Genomic DNA, 19,694 nt, shown 5'->3' with positions numbered 1-19,694 from the left:
AAAAATCTACAGTATTACGTCTCTTAGCTGCTAGTGACGTAATACACGTCGCCACAGCGAGAGCCAATAAAAGAAAAGGTGGTGCAAAAACGTAAAATGCTTTAAATGGATTTGTGGTTTTTCTCCCATGAAAAAAAAGAGAAATTGTTTTTAATCCATTTTTTTTTAATTTTGTTATCGCGACTGAAAAGAAAAATCTACAATATTATGTCACATACCTGCGGGTGACGTAATCACAGCGTGAGCCAATAAAAGACGTCGCTGCGCGATAGCAAGGAAATAAACTCTGCAGTTGAAAACTTGGCGTATTCATATATTAAATTTTCCCCCTCTCATTAAAGTTATTTTTTGTTCAAAATGAGGTTGTACTTGCTATTAACGTCTACTTTTATCGTACTATTTAAGTCCGTATTCAGTTCATCGTCTTCGTCGTGTCCTTACACTCCTTCACGGTGGTGTTCGTCTCCAGAATCAGCCGTCGAGTGCGGGGTGAGATTTTAAAATCAAATATTTCATTTTTCAACCGTTTGAATTGAGATAATGTCGGGTAAATTGTAGTTTCTAACTGTTTAATACTTTACACAAATAAATTGTTTTCAAGCAAATTCACCCAAAAATATTTGTTTCACACCACACTTAAAGCTCTGTTCAATAATTCTGAAAAGACGAAAATGTACACTAAACTGTATAACATATTACAGTACTTTACTATTTATACCTTTGATTAATATAGTCTTTTAGTTCTCATTTTTTTGCATTTTTGCGCTAATTTGTGTTGGGCTATTCAAATATGTCAATGCACGTACTGTTTAATTGTATTAAGTTTACAGTTATATCCAGGGTTGGGTAGGGTTACTTTAACTTAATTACTTTCAATTACTTTTGGATTACTCCAATACCAAATATGCTCATTAAGGACAAAAGAAACTAAATATGAATAAAATTACTACATTTTGTGCAGGCTTGGGGAGTAACGGAATACATGGAACGGCTAAAATGATGTTGGCAAGCTGTTTGGATTTAATTTCATTTGGTTTCTGTCGCATTTTATGTTAGTTTTGCCGGAGATCAGAGATCAAAGCCAGGAGAGAAAGCTTACCACGTGTTGTGAGTCATAATTATATTCATATTTAGTTTCTTTTGTCTTTTATTAGCATATTTGGTATTGGAGTAATCCAAAAGTAATTGAAAGTAATCCAGTTAAAGTAACCCTACCCAACCCTGGTTATATCCGTCCGATTGTTTTAATCAGCAAATTATTAATTTAGTTGTAAGTAATTCACTTTAGGATTATCCGTATATTTGAATGAAGTATTTACTTCTTGGTGTGCTATCAAGGAATGTCTCTGTAGTTGTACAACTTAAGGATCTGTGTCTGTCTCTGTCTCTGTGTCTGTCTCTCTCTGTGTCTCTCTCTGTCTCCTTTTCTCTCTCTGTATGTCTCTCTGTATCTCTCTGTCTGTGTCTCTGTCTCTCTCTGTATCTCTCTCTCTGCCTCTCTGCGCAATTGAGGCCAATTTAACTTGTATTCAAACACCATTTTAGCCTTTTTCCTTTATTTATTACAGGTGGTGAAGCAATGTCTCCATGCCAACTTGACCAAGCCCCGTTACGTAGCACAACCTGTCCAGTTGGACGTCTACTATGAGACTCTGTGTCCAGACTGCATACTGTACATCACGCAGATGCTTTACCCCACATGGGTTCTGCTTCAGGACATCATGTCAATCAACCTGGTTCCATTTGGCAACACACGGGTACGGTCTGGTTTGACTTGTTAAGACATGATTATTACGACTCCTTAAAAGGTTTTTTAAATGATTGGGGGGTGGGAAATCTGAAAGATTTTGTACAGCTAAAAAAAGATCTCACAGGTAGGTAAGCATTGTCACTCATACAGTATACCCCAGGATATTACATTAATCCGCTCTGATGCGGGGATGACAAAGTCTAATTGTAATATAGAGGGGGATAGAAACCTGTGGTACATAGCTAATGTGTTCCAAACCCTTGAACCCAGATAAAAACATTAAAGGAACAAAGCAGCACATAGTAAGTACTACCTTCGTGTATGATATACGTGAATATGATCAAATAACATAATTATGTAGATCATGGAAAATAAAATGTTATTTACCGTTTGGTACAACGGTAAAACAGCAATAATACAACTACAGAAATATTGCAACAGAAATTCTACAAAAATACCACAGAAGTAGTACCACGGAAATACAGAAATACTACTTCAATTAATTTAGTTTTTTATTTGTATTGTTTAATAATGCAACATTCATCACAGCCTTGTCATCCTGGAAGGAGGATTACCTCATGTGCAGTCCCTTCTCAACTTTTCTTTATTTTCCTCATGCTGAGGTTATTGTGTTTTTCCTTGCCCTCATGTAGGTTTTAGATCAGGGGATGGTGTAACAATAGTCCGTGGTTTGCAAAAACTGTGTTCTGTGCAGCCCTTTGAGACTCTTTGTGATTAAGGGCGTCACCAATAAACATGACTTGACTTGACCGTAAGGTGAAAACTTTGTAAAGAGGGGACGCTGTATCCCGGGGGTCTACTATATAGACTGATTTCTGAAGTCAGATTTCATGGTTGAACTCCTTTAAAAGTTAAGGTTTGCACACAATGTTTATGCTCACCAGGAGGAAGCGGGGGAGAGCAAGTACATATTTAGCTGCCAACATGGAGAACAGGAGTGCCTTGGAAACATGATTCAGGTAAGAAGTCATCTCATCTGCTGCTGTCCATTTTAAAAGAAAAGAAATTATATTCATTGTGGTTGTTGACATTCTTTTCTGTAATTCTACACTGTATGTTTTTATATTGTCAGACGTGTTTGTTAAACATGAGCGACAATGCCTTCCTCATCATCTATTGTATGGAGGCCTCCACTGATGTCATCGCAGCTGCTAAGGAAGTGAGAAACATTTTGATTTCTCTGATGAATATATGCTTATTGATGTCCTAATTTGATTTTCTTGTTTCAGTGTGTTCATTTGTACAGTCCCCAACTGAGCTGGGGGCGCTTGATAAACTGTGTGAACGGTGATATTGGGAACCAGCTGATGCATGCCAACGCCATGCAGACCAATACTCTGAACCCTCCCCACCAGTTTGTACCTTGGGTCACCGTCAACGGGGTGAGCTTACTATATATACCTTCAAAAAACAACTAGAGGGACAGCATGGCGGCGCAGTGGTTAGCGCGTGTGCAGAACAGTTCTGAGGTCATGAGATCGAACCTCCTGTGTGGAGTTTGCATGTTCTCCCCGTGCTTGCGTGGTTTTCCTCTGGGCACTCCAGCTCAGTAGCCTAGATGGTAAGGCGCCCGCTTTGAGACTGGGAGGTCGGTGGTTCGCGCCCCGGCCGAGTCATTCCTAAGACTTAAAAAGTGGTCGGCGGCGCCCTCTGTTGGCTGCGGCTGCATCGGCTCGCTACAACGGGTCAGGTGCAATCGACATTTCGTTCTGTGTACATTGTTACACAGAATGACAATACAAGGAAATTATTTCCTCCCACATTCTACATGCATGTCAGGTTAATTGGTCGGTCTGAATTGTCCCTAAGTGTGAATGAGCGAGTGATTTGTCTGTCCCTGTGTGCCCTGCGCCTGGCTGGCAACACGTTCAGGGTGTCCCCTGCCCACTGCCTGATGATGGCTGGGATTGGCTCCAGCACCCCTGCGACCCTACTGAGGATAGATAACTAGAACATTACAAAATGGCTTTTGATATATTAAGTCAAGTCATGTTTATTTGTATAGCCCTTAATTTCATCTGTCTCTACGTGCACAGATTATTGCAAACTACAGACTACTACTAAAACACTTTAACACTACAAAAATAATACAGTAAAACTTCAAAAATCCAACCGTAATATTACAAAATGCGACAGCGAAACTACAAAAATACTATAGTTAAACTGCAATATGAAATTACAACCATGAAAATACTACCAAAATACTACAGTAAAACGACAATAGAAAATTACAACTATGGAAGTACTACAAAAAATACTATTAATACTTAAAAATACTATTGTAATTCTACAACACAACTACTAGAGTAATACTACAAAACACTACAGTATTACTACAACAAAAATTACAGTAAAACTACAAAAATACTACAGTAAGACTATGATAATACTACAAAAATACTTAAGTACTAACGCAAAAATACCAAAGTAAAATTACAAAAATTTACTACAGAAAGTCTTTTTTTTTTAAATAACCCATCAAGGTCTTTTTATTCACTTAAAATGCGAAACCAAGCACTCATTCTCAACATTCAAACTGTCAGAAATATTGCTATGCACATGCCAATATAAACTATTATTTTATATACAGTACAACAAACTAACCTGTAAAGTAAGATTGTGTGTTGGAATAAGGCTGTGTGGACCACTCTTGTTAAATCCATTCATTGATACATTACAATTGGAGATTGTTAAATACCAATATTGATACTACAGTATTTTAAAGGTACACATGCTTTGCTTCACCATTGTAGAATGAGTAACTAGATAACAAATTATTCAGAATAATAGTTGTGGTTTAATGGAATAGAACATTAAATACTTTGTATACCTTCCGAGAAATAATCAGTTTTTCTCATAAGCGATCTTGTGCATTAAAAATACTATGAGTATCAGCACTTTTTATGTGAGTCTGAAAGAAAGTAGTATCCACATTCCTTATTTAATAATGGCTACAATTTTAAGCCCCACTTTGTAACATTTAACCACTAAATGGGACTGTGTTATTTAATGTGAACAAAAACCGGTGCCACAGAGCAAAGCGTAAAAGCAAGATGCCAGACAAACATGGCGGCGATTTCTAGGTAGGGATAAAAGAAATACAAATTTCTCGACTTATATATTCATATACAAAACAACATTGATGTTATTATTCATGTATTTTTGTCTAGTATTCAAATCAATGTTTTTTTTACTGAATAAAAACTTTTTGTACAACTTGGAGACACTAAATTTTACTCACGATCCCTTTAAAAACTCTCTTCCAGCTTCTCCTGCATGGTACATTCTGTCCACTTGGGGGCAGTCACGCGTTATTAATACATGGAGTTCTTGGTGTTTGTCTGAGTTCTTGGTGTTTGTCTGTAATTGGAAACAAATATCTCCCTAAACGATGTATTAATTTTTGAGCATGTCAAAGAGGTCCTACGATAATAATAATAATAATAATAATTTCCTTGTATTGTCATTCTGTGTAACAATGTACACAGAACGAAATGTCGATTGCACCTGACCCGTTGTAGCGAGCCGATGCAGCCGCAGCCAACAGAGGGCGCCGCCGACCAATTTTTAAGTCTTAGGAATGACTCGGCCGGGGCGCGAACCACCGACCTCCCAGTCTCAAAGCGGGCGCCTTACCATCTAGGCTACTGAGCTGGTTATCTTGTATTTCAATGCGAAATTAATGCCATTCTTACTGTCTTGAGTTTTACAGTACCATATAATAAAATGACCTGTGTTCTTTTTTTCCCTTTTTAGTATTCTGTAAGGACACCCCCCCCCCTTCTATTAATATGTTTTATGCAATCCGACAGGAGCACACTGATGACCTGCAAAAGAAAGCCTCAACAGCTCTTTTTTCACTCATCTGTGACATGTACAAGGTAAACAGCATGCACTTTCATTTCACCATTTTCTCTTCACCTTGCCCTTAGATCTCTGGACTGTGTTTTTACAGGGCATCAAACCTATTGTCTGCGGAGATGGAAGCCACAATCATAGAGAAGTCTAATGGCTAAATGAGTGGCCCCTAATACAGACAATGCTTCAGGTGTGGCCACTATTTAGGGGTATCAACTATATGCTCACAGCTTGCCATTTTAACTAGCGTTAAAATAAATGCGAAAACCGTAAAAGTCTTGATCCCTCAAAACCAGTTTGTTGTATAAAAATAGTACAAAAAACGCAGGGCTTAAAACTAGTCACGTTTTGCGCCATCTGGCCTTTAGGTGACGCCCTAACTCAAGCAATCATCGCAAACTTCAACTGAAATTTAAGGAGCGGTACCTTTTGACATTTAAAACACAAACATTATACATTTTAAGCAATTAATAATACAACAATAAATTGCTGTAATCCAGGACTCCAAAACAATATACCCCGAGGATCAAAATTAAAGAACAACTTGTTCAAAATTGAAAAACTTCTCAAGAATATCATATTTTATGTTCCACAGTTTTATTACATATTATTGTGTCTTTATCATGTTAGTAATCATGTCATGGTCATAGTTTAAGTCATCCCTTCATAAGATAGGGGTCAGTTTCATGACATCCAACCAACCCACAACATGTTTTTATTCTTAAACACAGTTGCCTTAGTTATTTTTTTATAGTCTTAAACAAACAGAGAAGCTGTGGTCTTTGAGAACTTTGAATCACACTGGAGATAAAAAAATAAATAGCATCTTCATTGTTCTACAGCTAAATTAAATTTTATTGTGTCCATATCGTGGTACTGCAACACTTTTTTCACAAAATAAAGGCATTTCACAAAAAATCTGACGACGCACTGATCAAAATTACTATGACCTGTCCTCTCTTGCATTTGGCTTCTGTGGATAACCAGCCTCCTTGGGTGACTAGAACAATTACTATGGCGTGGAAAAAAATATGAAGGTTTCAAGAGCCAGTAATTAGTAAGAAATGTACTGGCCTGTGTTGTGGAAGACTTGGGACATCTGCAGCTACAGGATATCACTGTCTCTCATACTGCTCTGCTCTGATTTTGGTCTACTCTCCTTTTTGGTTTTGCCATTATTTAAATGTTTTACCTTCACTTGGCTATGTCGCTGTACAAGAGGTCCACCTCCTGTGTTAGAAAACATGCCCCAAACCATGACACCCTACACTTCAGCAAATAGTACATAAATACTTCACCAATCGACTGTTGCACATTTTTTATTGGTGGCATCTCAAGTGTTCACACAATTGAAGAAATAACAGATTTTCAAAGTTAAAATCATACAGTTTGGATCTGCTCTGACTACAGTAGCTTAAAGCCCCAGTGTGTATTACATATTGACCCTTGGTGGTGTTAAAAGGATTCATTCATTTAAATAAAATACTATCGTAATGATCGCCAGTTACGGTGATTCACACATCTTCGTTTTTTTTCCCCTTATTTTCTCATCGAGCCACTCATGATAGTCTCTTGGCTGCTGGCAATGGCTCACCGCAGGTCGTTATGGTCGCTGTTGGCTGGTCTGTGCAAATAAAGCTTGTTTCGTGTTATAGTGTCATTCACCTCCTACAGTTTGTGCTACAGAGAATGTCACAAACTTCTGTGACAAACTTCTCTTTTATTTGAAGCTTGCCTACCGGCAAGCGACTAATGGGCTTCATCTAATTTCTTCTTGATTTTTCTTTCCTGTGCTCCAGACTCAAACGGTTGAGGCCATGTTCGCACAGGTCTTCACCAATTTATGAATGAGGCATAATCGAACATACTACTGGGAGGTCAGGGGGCGGCGTACCATGAGACAGGAGATAGGCCAGGGCACAAAGCAGATTCACCCCTTTTCTATTGAAATTTGGTTTATGCTGCTTTTGTATTCTTTACCCATATTACCGCATATTATTTTTTTTTTCCAAGACCCTGGTCTCTTTTGATGCCCTCTGGGCACTTGATGCCTTACGCAGTGCGCATTATGTGCGTTTGCGGGGCTACAGCCCTGAAAGTTAGCCCCATACACCAGCTCTGACCAACTCCAGTTATTCGCTGGTTCCAGCTTGCTCTGTCTTTTGTTGTCACTCACAGGGATTGACGGCAGTTTTCATGTCCTGTCTCGGCTGAAATGTATTCGTGTTCACCCACAAAAATAAGGTTATGGAAATTTTGCCAAGTGGTATTGTTCGGGTGTCCGCAAATACTCCAGCTCTATTCTAAGATACGGCCTCTAGTGGCAAATTATTACATACTTTTAAGAAATCTTGGAGCTTTGAATTTAACATGAAAAGCTCATACTCTTTAGATAACTTCATTAAATAAAGTCCTAAGAGAAAAAAACAGTTGTATTATTTGTTAATCAGGGTGGCTAAAAGTAAATTGAACCTTACTTTAAAATCAACTTAAAACAAGTGATCAGAAATGTAACCAAGTAATTTTCCCCAGCAAACTGTCAGTACTCTTTTGAACATAAATGACTGTCCCTGGGCTTGCATGTGCCAGAAATGATCAGAATTGGGGAATATTTCCAGATGTCAAACACACGGCACAGTACTTTTTTCTAAAAACGGCTAAACACAGATTCCCAAATCATTTTTATGTTACATTGGGGAATGTGTACTCTTGTGCAAATGAATGTAGAGGGATCAAAATGGTTATGTTTCTCACAATGTTTTTTTTTCCCCATTCAGGTTGTTTTTAATGGAAAATTTTAAGGCATTAAGTAAGTTGTGGTCCAACCAGAACTTCTGCATACAACGACAGCCCCTGATTGTCCAGTCTGATAAACACGCACTTATTAAACCTATCTTGTCATACACGCTTATTATTGACCGGCTGTGAGCTGTGCTTTCCGGACTGCTCTTTAGCATCTTGCTTTTTCTGTTTACTTCCCCTTTTAGCTTCAGAAAGACTACAGAAGAAAAGTAACTTTTGGGATTTTTCCAAGCCAAGGACGGAATCAGTTGCTGGAAGAAGTGACAGCCGAAATAAATCATCAAACTCGACTTTCAATGTAGAAAGTCGAGTTTTCCATCTCAGTCATTTTGCAGCCTCGAGACGGTATGAAGAGGAATAATTCATCCAAATGTTTTATTGTCGCAGAGGTAAGAAATGTTGCATGTATTCTTCATTTCTGTTATGCAACTTTCTTGTTGGGTTGTAGTATGTTCAAAGATGAAAGGTGTCAATTAAACCCAGGTGAATAGCTGTTGTATTAACTTATTTTTTCTTTATTTGTATTTAAATGACATCATGCTGTGTAGCACTGCTGCACGTTTTTGTCTGGTTTGTCCTGAAGTACTGTTGCACCGTGGGAACCGTCTTGTGTTAGATTCGATCTCCTAAGGTCAGATCAAATCCCTTGAGATAAGGCCGATTCTCGTCATACTTTCCTATCATGCTCCATCTACAGCGGGATGGCTGTCTTCAAGTTAACCAGATATCGACTTCATTGTTTTCTTCAGATGGAGCCTTGACTGATGTGTCAGCAAGCAACACGTTTGTCAAAACATTTTTTCAGCTCAAAGAGTACCTTTCCACCTTCTCTATGAAATCCAAGCTTCTAAATAGTAAATAAAATGTTGTGGTAAATGCCAATACATTGATTATTGTGTCAACTGATTGTTTTGACATAGATATATGGTATTAGTTAAGCAAATTATACATAGCATTGTGAAACCATTAACCTACATCTGTCATTCTTAACAGGGTAATTTCCAAATACACGTAAAATCAAAATAGCAAAAGTGATACTAATATGCAAAATGAAAACGTACACATCTTCACCAATTACAGACCGGTAACTCTGCTTCCTCAGTTCTCCAAATATTAGAGAAACTTTATAATAATAAATTAGTTAAATTTATAGATAAGCATAAATTAATTCATGAATGTCAATATGGTTTTAAGGCTAACAGATCAACAACAATGGCAGTTATTGATGCGGTAGAAGAAATTACCAATAGCATAGAAAAGAAGAGATACACAGATTGGATATTTATTGATTCAAAAAAAGCATCTGATACGATAATTCACTGTTAAAAAAAATGGAACATATCGCATCAGGGGAGTGGCCTTGGGATGGATTGAAAGCTATTTGACTGCGAGGCAACAATATGTGAAAATTGGAGAGTTGGCATCTGGATACTTGGATATTTGTTGTGGAGTACCACAGGGTTTCGTACTGGGTCCAAAGCTTTTCAATTTATAAAAAATATACAGTATTTAATGTTTCCATATTTGCAGATGACACAAACATTTTCTATTCCAACGATAATTATAATAATCTAGTAACAAATATTAATAGTGAATTAACTAACTTAAAACATCTTGGTTTAAAAAAAAAAAATCTTGAATTAAAAAAAAAAACTAAAATGATATTCTTCGGTAATCACAGAGCAAATCTAGACCTGGCAGTGAAAATAGATGGTGTTTCCATTGACATTGTATCAGAAATGATTTTTACGAATCACAATAGATTGTAGATTAAATTGGAAAACACATAAGACACAAACAAACTAAGGTATCTAAAAGTATTTCAATTATGAATAAGGTACTCCAAAACACGCAATAATAATCATACACAAGGCAGGATACTGTGACCATACCAATATTCTATTTCTGCAGTTCAAATTATTAAAACTGTCCGATCTAGTAGAGTTTTTCACTTTCCAACTACTACTCCAAGCGAGCAAAGATATACTGCCAGAGAACATACAAAATTTATTCACAAGATAAATGGGAAGCTATAACTCGAGGGGATGTAGTAACTTTAAAATCCAACTGGTGAGAACCACCAGGAAAAGTATGTGTATGTCTGTATGTAGAGTTAAACTTTACAACAAATTACAGTATGAGCTAAAACAATGTCCAAATATTCACAAGTTCAAATCCAGATACAAAAAAAACAATATTGGCAAAGTATGGAGAGGAAGAAAATGGCGTCTGAATGATGTAGCAAAAGGTGGATGTAAGCAAACCAACATTGTTGTTATTATTATTATTATTATTATTATATACTAATAATGCTAATTATTATTATAACTGTCATTAATTGTTTTTAATGTTGGTGACTAAATGATATTAAGTGATTATTAGCATGAAAGAGTTAATAGGTGGATAAAACTAAATTAATATGGTAGAATAAAAACAGTAATGGAAGTAGTGATGGTGATGATGATAATAATGAAGGGACTGTGTATCCACTGAGCTAATGTAAATATGTATATCCGAGAGGTGTTTGTTGTACACAGAAGAGCTAACTGTGTGACATAATTATTAATGAAGTCAAAGGGTTATGATTTAATAGGCATATGCTTCTTTCTACTCCCTTTCGAACATGTTCAATAACATTGGTTGTGTTTTTGTTTTTTGTTTTGTTTTTTCGATTTGTTGTTTTCGATTTTTCATGTTTGAAATCAAAGTTTCATTCATTCAATACATATATGTGCCGTATTACATTGTGCAAGTGAAGATTAAGAGGTGAGTCTCAATTTATAGATTTGGAGAGAGAGGCCAACATTTTGGAAAAAGGACGAATCTGAGTAGCTGGTGTACTGATTGTTCATACTGTGTATATTTCGTGGTCCGCAACAAGCCAATCTGGAGCTACGTGAGGCTCTTTGGTGCTCCCTGGCGCTTTTTCAAAAATGGTTGATAGTGGAAAATCTTATAATGTCTGTTTGAGGACAAACATTCTTAAAATTTTCCAAGGAATATACATATTGTGTGTGTGCGTAGATATATATATATATATATATATATATATATATATATATATATATATACACAGCAAACGACCTCTGTGCTGCAGTTATATCAGCTCTGATTTCAAACCCAATCTTTTTCTGCAGAATAATTTTTGTTTAGGACCTAAACCCTGGATCACCAACATTTTTTAAGCTGGGAACTACATTTTTGTCACTGATTACCACGGACATCTTCCAATTTTTTGTGTATTTTGAAAACAAGTTAGTGTCAGGACTAGAACAGAGACAGGACCCACTTGCGTGCGTTTCTCTTAGTTTTATTGGATAGTACACACGATCCGGAGATCGCTGGTCGCGGGGAGCAGGTTGCTCAGACGCGGAAGTGGTATTTCCATGGCGAGCGATGGCGGTGTCAAGAGCAGAAAAAACAGGTCAGTAGCCGGGACGGGGGAGCAAAAATCATGGTCCAGATCAGAAAAAGGGTCGGAGCTGGGAAACAGACGGGAGCCAGAATAGGAGAGAGCGTTGAAAAGCTTGCCTAGCGTAAGCTGAGGTTCGCCGACGGACTGACAACAGGTCACAGAAAGACAGGGGTATAAAAAGTGACAGGTAGCCAATCAGCATCCGAGGCAGTTGGCGCCAAAGGAGCGGGCACAATTGCCTCGCATCAGTAATCATGACAGTTAGAACTATTTTGTTACTGTGTCATATTAACCGGTTGCTATTATTAGAAGTAGGTTTTAAATATGCTACTTCAACCACTCAAACATGCCTCTTAGAAATCAAATTTCCTAGAAAATCGCTGGTAAGCGATTTTCAGAGCCAATCCGTGGGTTACTTGGGTTTTCTAAATGGGGCTACCCGGGTGCTCGGGGGCAGAGCGTTGGTGCCTCCCAACCTAAACTCTTTGTTAGTAAATTTGTGACTGCCATCCGAAGCACTAATATATGGCTTTTGAAGGATTAAAATGCTCACAATCATAAAAGCATGCACAACAGTTTCAAGTACAAAACCCTGATAATAAACCTGGGCACTCTGTCTTTTTTAAAACTGAATTTTGTTTTAACGCAGGGCTTTTCTTTTTGGTCATTAGGGACCTCATTTGCTTTCCTGCATTAACCATTGACTTTGCCTTTCAGCGCCAGTGGGGCTCTTCAGACCAGGATTCCTGTACTGAGGTTTTTAATAAGTCCTACGTCAGGTATGCCGTCAAGAGGCTCTTCTCGGGCACCTTGCAGCTACCCAGGCTGTCGTGCAGACCCACCGTACTGGACAGATGTGAGGACACCTTGTCAGATGCCTGTTCTGGGTCTCCTGGGAACCTATGGACTTTGACCAGTCGGATCTCCAAAGCTTTGTGAGTCTGCGATCTTCTTTGTTGTTGTTGTCTGTTTCTTTTCTTATGATACGCACCAATTACCCCAAAAATGAGTGATCCCAGTATGATTTACGGGAACACCCACTTCTATGTATTGCTGTGATTTCTTTAGTGAGGATTTAAGCTACTATGACTTAAACTTCTAAGTGTGTTTATAGAGGACAAATTTAATATATGGATTTCCAGAAAAACAAGTTATGGGTTTTTTCTATGTTACTATTATGTCATTACCAGGTTGTGATTACTAGAAGTAGGGTTAAAATAGGCTCGGCTGTAAATCAACCACTAAATCTACCTTGGGCACTCAGTAATTTACTGATATTCATCATAGACTAATTTTGAAAATAATTTTGGAATAATTGATCATGTATTTAAAGAAACTGTTAATGTCAATGGTCTCTTATGCCAGTTAGAAATCAAATGTATTAGAAAATCACAATCATCCATCACTGGTAAGCTAGTTTAAGAACCAGTCCACAGGCTACTCAGATGTTCTTTGTGGACTACCTGGTGCCTTCGATACCACGTTGGTAACCCCTAATTTAGATACTTTAGTAAAAGTCAAGCCAAAGGATATCCTAACTATGTGTTTTATGGGCTGATCTAAACCATTGAATTTGCACTGTTTTTTAGGATATAGGTTTACAAGCAAACATTTTTCATTTTTTATCCTTAGTGGCGGCTTTTTCAAAAATGTATGCCAAGGGATGAGGATGCTGTTGTCCAGATCTCGGCCAATGACCAATCAGGTCAATCATCATTCCAACTTCCCCCAGAAATGGATAAAACAGTGGATACTGCTATTCAACTAATATTCTACGAGTGCAAAATGCAGTGGTCAATTTAGTAGGGAGCACTCATAAATAGTTGAAGCTAAGCTCCTTCAGGCCAAAGATGTCAGTGCCTCCCGACGAAAAGAAAACAGCTTTTTATGAGAGCGCACTTTGAGTCTTGCAGTACAGTACAAGGAATGAAGACAAACCTGTCATAGCGTAAGTTACCACTTCAGAAGACAGGGGTCAGTTTCATGATATCCGACTAATCAACAACATGTTTTTATTCTTAAACACAGTTACCTTAAAGTTCTCTTCATAGTCCTAAACACAAGGAGAAGCTGTGGTCTTTGAGAACTTTGACATATCTGCTTTTACCCAAAGTTGTGTCCAGGCCAGTTTAAATGCATTTCTGACATTTTTTTTCAACCAATTCGACCAAGATGATTTTGGTGAGGTGAACCTGGTCACCATTTTTTGACTATTTATTTACTCTGGTTGTAGAGAGGAAGGGCAGGAAGAGGATGCACTAGGAAAGTAATCTGTTGTTAAGAAAACGTTGATGAAAATGTTACTTTTATCTCAGCTATGTTGAAAATCCAGTGACTAATTTCCTTTTAAATTTCATCATACCATGGTACTGTACAAGAGGACATTTATTATGAGGATTCCTTTTATCAGTACAACCTTGTCATTTTACTTCGATAGACCATAATACTTTCATATTTGTTTTGCTCAAATGGCAGTTGAAAAGAAAGTCTATTATCTACTGTAGTTGCTTAACCATTGCTAATGTAATTTTCAATAAGTTTTTGTTTGGCAGAATCTGATATCAATAACTCGCTCAATGCCAAAGACATATTTTCACATCATGTGCATTAAAAGAAAATAATGAGGTTTTTATTTTACTACTCCTGAACTCGGATAAGAACTACTGGTCTGCTTTTTTGCCTTGGAAAAACACAATTATTTTTTTGTGTTTTGTATTTCACATGTTGGTAATGGTGGAACTTGGAAAATTGGTAAAAAGCCTCTAAAACAGGGGCCAGAAACCTATGATTGTCATGATTGGTGCCAACTGCTTTGGACGCTGATTGGCTGCTTGTCTCTTTTTAAACCCCCGTCTTCCTGTCACCTGTTGTCAGTCCGTCTGTGAACCTCAGCTACGCTGGGCAAGCCTACCGACCCTGACTCTCTCCGGTTCTGATTCCTGTTCGATTCCCAGCTCCGACCCATTTTCTGAACTTGACTGCGTTTTTTCTCCTCCGTCCCGGCCACCGATCTGTTTGACCCCGCTCTTGACACTGCCATTGCTCGCCACGAAAATAACAATTCCGCGTCTTAGTAACCTGCTCCTTACGATCAACAATCTACGGATCCTGTATACTATCCCTCCCCGTCTTCCTAATAAAACTAGAGAAATGCACGCAAGTGGGTCCTGTCTTCGTTCTGGTCCTAAAAATGGTGCAGGAACCATGACGACATATGGCCCAAAGATAAAATTTAATAATTGCTTATTTCTCTGTGGCTTGCCAAAGTCAAGTAATTTCATCCCAATCTTGGTACCTGCACAACCCAAGCAACACTATCTGAATGAATAGTTCAATCCGGTATATATAGGACACATTACAGTTTACAGTCAGGGTGTCACACCAACATACCATGTTTTGGCAGTAGGTCGCGAAGAAAAACCCTAAATGGAAGCTTATCAAACCATGTATGTTCACAGTTGGATACTTTATGATTAAAATCCACTGATAAAACAGTAAATAACTAAAAACACCAGCAAACTACTCATAGCAATTTGATTAGGTGAGCGGTTGAGGTGGACGGATCTCTGCACACAGCGCAAGGCACTCCCTTCTCTCTCTCGCTCAGTGCAGTCTGCGCCAAAAGTAAATATGTAGGGATTTTCCTAGCTTTAATTTTGAAACGTGTTAGGATTAAAACAAATTTACTGCAATCAGTAAACAAATTTGCCTCTAGGTGTTGCTGGTGCTCCACCATTTTTAATTAAAAAAAAAATTTTTTTATGAAGGATGCTAGAAATTCATACACTGATAAAAATTTAATGACGTTATTACTTTAGGTTATTTGAGTTCTGATATGAATTACTAATCCCAAGAAAATTGATTCAATGAACCAGGCCGATTGAAATACAACACACAACTTATTAACACAGAGAATCAATGATAAGAAAAAGGGGGGAGGGGTAGGCGCTGGCGATGATGGGAATTTTGACCACTGAAGTCTCGAAGTTACTAGCAGTTTGTCGTTATAATGCTCGTCGATTTGAGTAGATTCCCTTGTACAGAAAAAAATGCTCATTCCCAAGAACCAGCAAACATGGTGTTAAATCTGAAACGGTCTTCTGACTTGTTTTTGCGGGGAGATTTGGTCTCGTGCTCCAGATGGTAACAACGTATGGCCCACGTGTTGAACACAAGGCCGCAGTGCAGGCCCGCACGGCCGCACCGAGCAGCAGACCCACAACGAGTCAGCCAGCAAGCCAGGTAGCAGAGAAGAGAGCGAGCTACCGATCAGCTCCTCTTTATATATGGACCAGAGACGCTTGACCAGATCATGCTTCTTTGGGCGTGGTCCCAGATATATCTGAGACCACCAGAATCGGATGACGCTGTTTGAAGTTGCTAAACTTGCTAGAAAGCCAAAGAAGTGGGAAATTTTCTTAATTTTCTTTACTTGAGAATGCACCTCCAATCAACATAATTACGTACGGTTTATCAACACATAGCCTTGGATGTTTTAATTACATTCAAAACTTCATGTTATAGAATAGAATAGAATATACCTTTATTGTCATTGTTACAAATGGGCTAACATATTGTTACAACGAAATTGGGCATGACACTCCAGTTTTACACATTCATAGTGAGGTATGAGCAAGAAGATAAAGGAACAGAGAAGATAATGTTATAAGACAAGGGGGATAAGGCTATAGTTATAATTTACATGGTATTTACACAAGAAATGTCGGCATGTGGGATGTTACATACAGGGTTGTCGTGATAACGTTGGTATCGTAACGGTTATCAGATTTTATTATGATACATGATGAATTGGTACGTTCCGGAACCGTCCAAAAGGGGACGCTGTCGGTCCATCCATTCCAAAGCGAGCCAACCCAAAAAAAAAAAAAAGTTTAAAACATTTTTGGGCTGGGCTTATTTGCTGTACAAATTCGACGATATGCTTATCATTTGCAGTATTTTTTGACATCTTAACAAATGAACTTTGCTTGCACCTTGTTTTGAAAACATTATATAGGACAAAAAATGGGCCTCAACACTCTTCAGTAACTGAGGGCTAAGACATATTTTAAGTGATGTATTTGTATTAATATGCGACTTGACTATGGGGATATTATTCTGGCATTATTATTTCACAGATTTAAACAAATCATCAAATGACAAAAAACTTTTTCAACATTTTTGCTCCTGACCCCTACTCTAAAATGTCAGGCTCGTCCAAGGAAAAAAATTCACCTTTTTGAGTTAAATTCACCAATGTTGTTTCCATAAGATTGTGAAACAATTCATATTTTATTAGGTAAAATAGCTAATGTGATTAAAATAATTAGTACCATTTTTTAAATTTTCAACGTGTGTAAGGATGATGGAGAGTAGTGCCTCGGCTAAGACATTTTTTGGAACCATCTAATGAACGTAATATATACAAGAAATCGTGAAAGGTTCGGGACGTACTCAGATAAACACCTCCCAAAGTTTGGCTGCTCCCCTGCCTCTTTATTTGGTCAGTTGCCTTGTTCTAAATATAAAAATCCCACCATGGTAGTAACCCTCTGCATCCTGCTTTGGGATTTCTTTGGCAGCTAAAATGATGGGTTTAACATATGTTCTTCATCAAGATACGCATATATCAATGATCAACGTCTGATAACTAAGAAAATGTAGAAGGAAGAGAACATTAGTTGTTCTAGGTGCCACGACAAACGTCCTATTACATTCCAGGAACACAGTCTCTTACAGTTGTGAATCATGGCAGTGTAATTGGTTTTACTAAACATAAATGCCAATGTTTTTTTGATAACTGGTGAAAAAGATCCTGAAATATTTGTATTATTTTCATAGCAACCGTTATTACTGCTCATACTGTCTGCTGTCATGTGACGTTTTACAAGTTTGTTGTGTAACATTGAGTAACCAAATCATAACTTTTATTTTGCCTGATGTTCCTCAGTGTCTTGTTGTGAGGCTGACCAGTAGTAGAATCTATCCATCCATCCATTCATTATCTTCACAACCTATCCTCAGTATGGTCGCGGGGGGTGCTGAAGCCCATCCCAGCTATCCTCGGGCAGTGGGCAGGGGACACCCTAAACTGGTTGCCAGCCTGTCGCAGGACACACAGAGACAGACAACTTGCTCATTCACACCTAGGGACAATTTGGACCGGCCAATTAACCTGACATGCATGTTTTTGGAATGTGGGAGGAAACCACGGGAAGAACATGCAAACTCCACACAGGAGGTTCGATCTCATGGCCTTAGAACTGTGCCGCACACATGCTAACCACTGCACCAACATTCTGCTTTCTTTCTCTATGTCTTATTTTTCTCGTTCTCCCTTTTTTTTCTCTCTCTCTTTCTTACTCTCCCCCTTTCTCTCTTATTGTTCTCTTTTTCTCTCCCTCTCTCTCTTTATGATTCTCCCTTTCTCTCCTTCTATGTGTCTTCCTCTCCCACCTCTCCTTTCTCTCTCCCCCTTTTCTCTCTCTTTCTTTCTCTCGCTCTCTTTCTCTTCCTTTGTTTCTTTTTTTTTCTAAATTTTTCTCTCCATCTCCCTGTCTTTCTCAATATTCTACTCCTGCGACCCCCCCGTGTGTCTTTTTTCCCTACTATGGGTCCCAGAGCTAGAATAAATTTGACATCCCTGATCTGTACGCAGAGTATCTGTTATCCCTGTTGTCCAAGCTAGGGTATTGACTGTCACGCAGTGCTAAAACGTCATTCAAGATTTACCTGGCCAAACGCAGCATACCTTCATCCAGGCAGTACAATCCAAATGAGCACTTCGACTAAGACACCCAGTAGGATCTTGCAGAAAACACTTATTTTTCAGGTCTGTGGGCATCAGTCGACAATTTAGGTACACCAAGTTGGCCGGCTTTCGATTTGCCGAACCAGTCCAGGAGAAACCTGCTTATATCCCAGTATGTCCATGAAAACTCCTGGCAGCCTTATGACAACTCTTTCCAGCACTTTATCTTGTTCCTCCTGGGTCAGCTGTTGCAAATGTGCCTGAAAATTAAATAGGTTCTGCATATTTCATTTAATTAATCATTCTAAATCATGTTTTCAAAAGCAACGCTAATGCCTAACTTTGCAGATCTGTCTCAAGATATTTGAGCAACTCTTCTTCTGTCTTCCCCACTGATAGCACCTATTCTTGCACCTCTCCTTTGACCTCTTCCTGCAACACTATTCCTGCCAGGCCTCCTTGCTCCTCTCGCTTGTCGTCCTGTTACTCCATTTCTTGCTTGTCCATTCTCCAGAGTCATTGCTCTCTTCAGGAGTTGCCATTACATAACTGGAGAGGATAATAAAAAGGTTCACTTTGGCTGTTCTCTGGCACACTGCTACATTGATGCATTTGCATGTTACTCAAGTTCACCTTAGCTTTTGGGAATTTACCAGGCTTGTAAATAAATTGAATATATATATATGAATAATTGTAATTTGCGTTTCACGACACCATCACTCAAAACCTCCCGTCAGATTTGAATATGTTAGTAAGTGATATTTAGTATACCTTACTTACAATGTTTACAGATGTAAGCACAATACTAAGTAAAAACAAAAAGACAATTCAGTTACCACAAAATCACATTAAGGAAGGGTGACATACAAAGTTTATTATAATTGTCTTACCTCTGTCCAAGCCATTACTGTACATCGTTTGTTTTGAACACGTGCACGTACTTGCACGCGCCTCGTGAACAAGCGTCCCAGAGGCTGCAATGAGGCAGGCAGGCCATAGTTGGAGGCCACGAGTGACCAAGGTTAAAGCTACGTACCCCACCTTTAAGTAAATGTTTATCTTTTGGGATTTATTGTTTAAAATTGCTTACATTTGTA

General features: G+C 38.3%; 2 protein-coding genes across 3 annotated transcripts in view; both read left to right on the top strand.

The window, feature by feature from the left end:
* Window positions 1–259: 259 nt before the first annotated feature.
* On the top strand, window positions 260–8,923 carry ifi30a (IFI30 lysosomal thiol reductase a). The gene is made up of 8 exons (XM_088348696.1): window positions 260–489; window positions 1,569–1,757; window positions 2,656–2,730; window positions 2,844–2,930; window positions 3,001–3,153; window positions 5,584–5,652; window positions 5,727–5,819; window positions 8,617–8,923. Exons 1-7 carry the CDS (start codon window positions 358–360, stop codon window positions 5,778–5,780), a joined length of 759 nt encoding a protein of 252 aa, XP_088204822.1. The 5' UTR covers window positions 260–357; the 3' UTR covers window positions 5,781–5,819; window positions 8,617–8,923.
* The window catches only part of pde4ca (phosphodiesterase 4C, cAMP-specific a), a 97,252-nt gene continuing 86,229 nt past the window's right edge, over window positions 8,672–19,694 (top strand). For both annotated transcript variants that reach the window (XM_088348686.1, XM_088348677.1), the window contains exons 1-2: window positions 8,672–8,820; window positions 12,564–12,781. In XM_088348686.1, the coding sequence (XP_088204812.1) occupies window positions 8,779–8,820; window positions 12,564–12,781 (260 nt within the window). In that variant the 5' untranslated portion in view covers window positions 8,672–8,778. The remainder of the gene's footprint in view (window positions 8,821–12,563; window positions 12,782–19,694) is intronic.

This window comes from Urocampus carinirostris, chromosome 1 (assembly GCF_059441175.1).
Source record: "Urocampus carinirostris isolate Australia breed hairy pipefish chromosome 1, RoL_Ucar_1.0, whole genome shotgun sequence".
Lineage (NCBI taxonomy): Eukaryota > Metazoa > Chordata > Actinopteri > Syngnathiformes > Syngnathidae > Urocampus > Urocampus carinirostris.
This window is presented reverse-complemented; position numbering and strand designations above follow the sequence as displayed.

What these genes read in the sequence shown, in the direction of transcription:
- ifi30a (XM_088348696.1), top strand. Translation starts at nt 358, where the DNA reads ATGAGGTTGTACTTGCTATTAACGTCTACTTTTATCGTACTATTTAAG. An exon ending in GCCTTGGAAACATGATTCAG is followed by an intron (nt 2,731 to 2,843) that starts GTAAGAAGTCAT and finishes TTATATTGTCAG; the next exon opens with ACGTGTTTGTTAAACATGAG. An exon ending in CTTGGGTCACCGTCAACGGG is followed by an intron (nt 3,154 to 5,583) that starts GTGAGCTTACTA and finishes GCAATCCGACAG; the next exon opens with GAGCACACTGATGACCTGCA.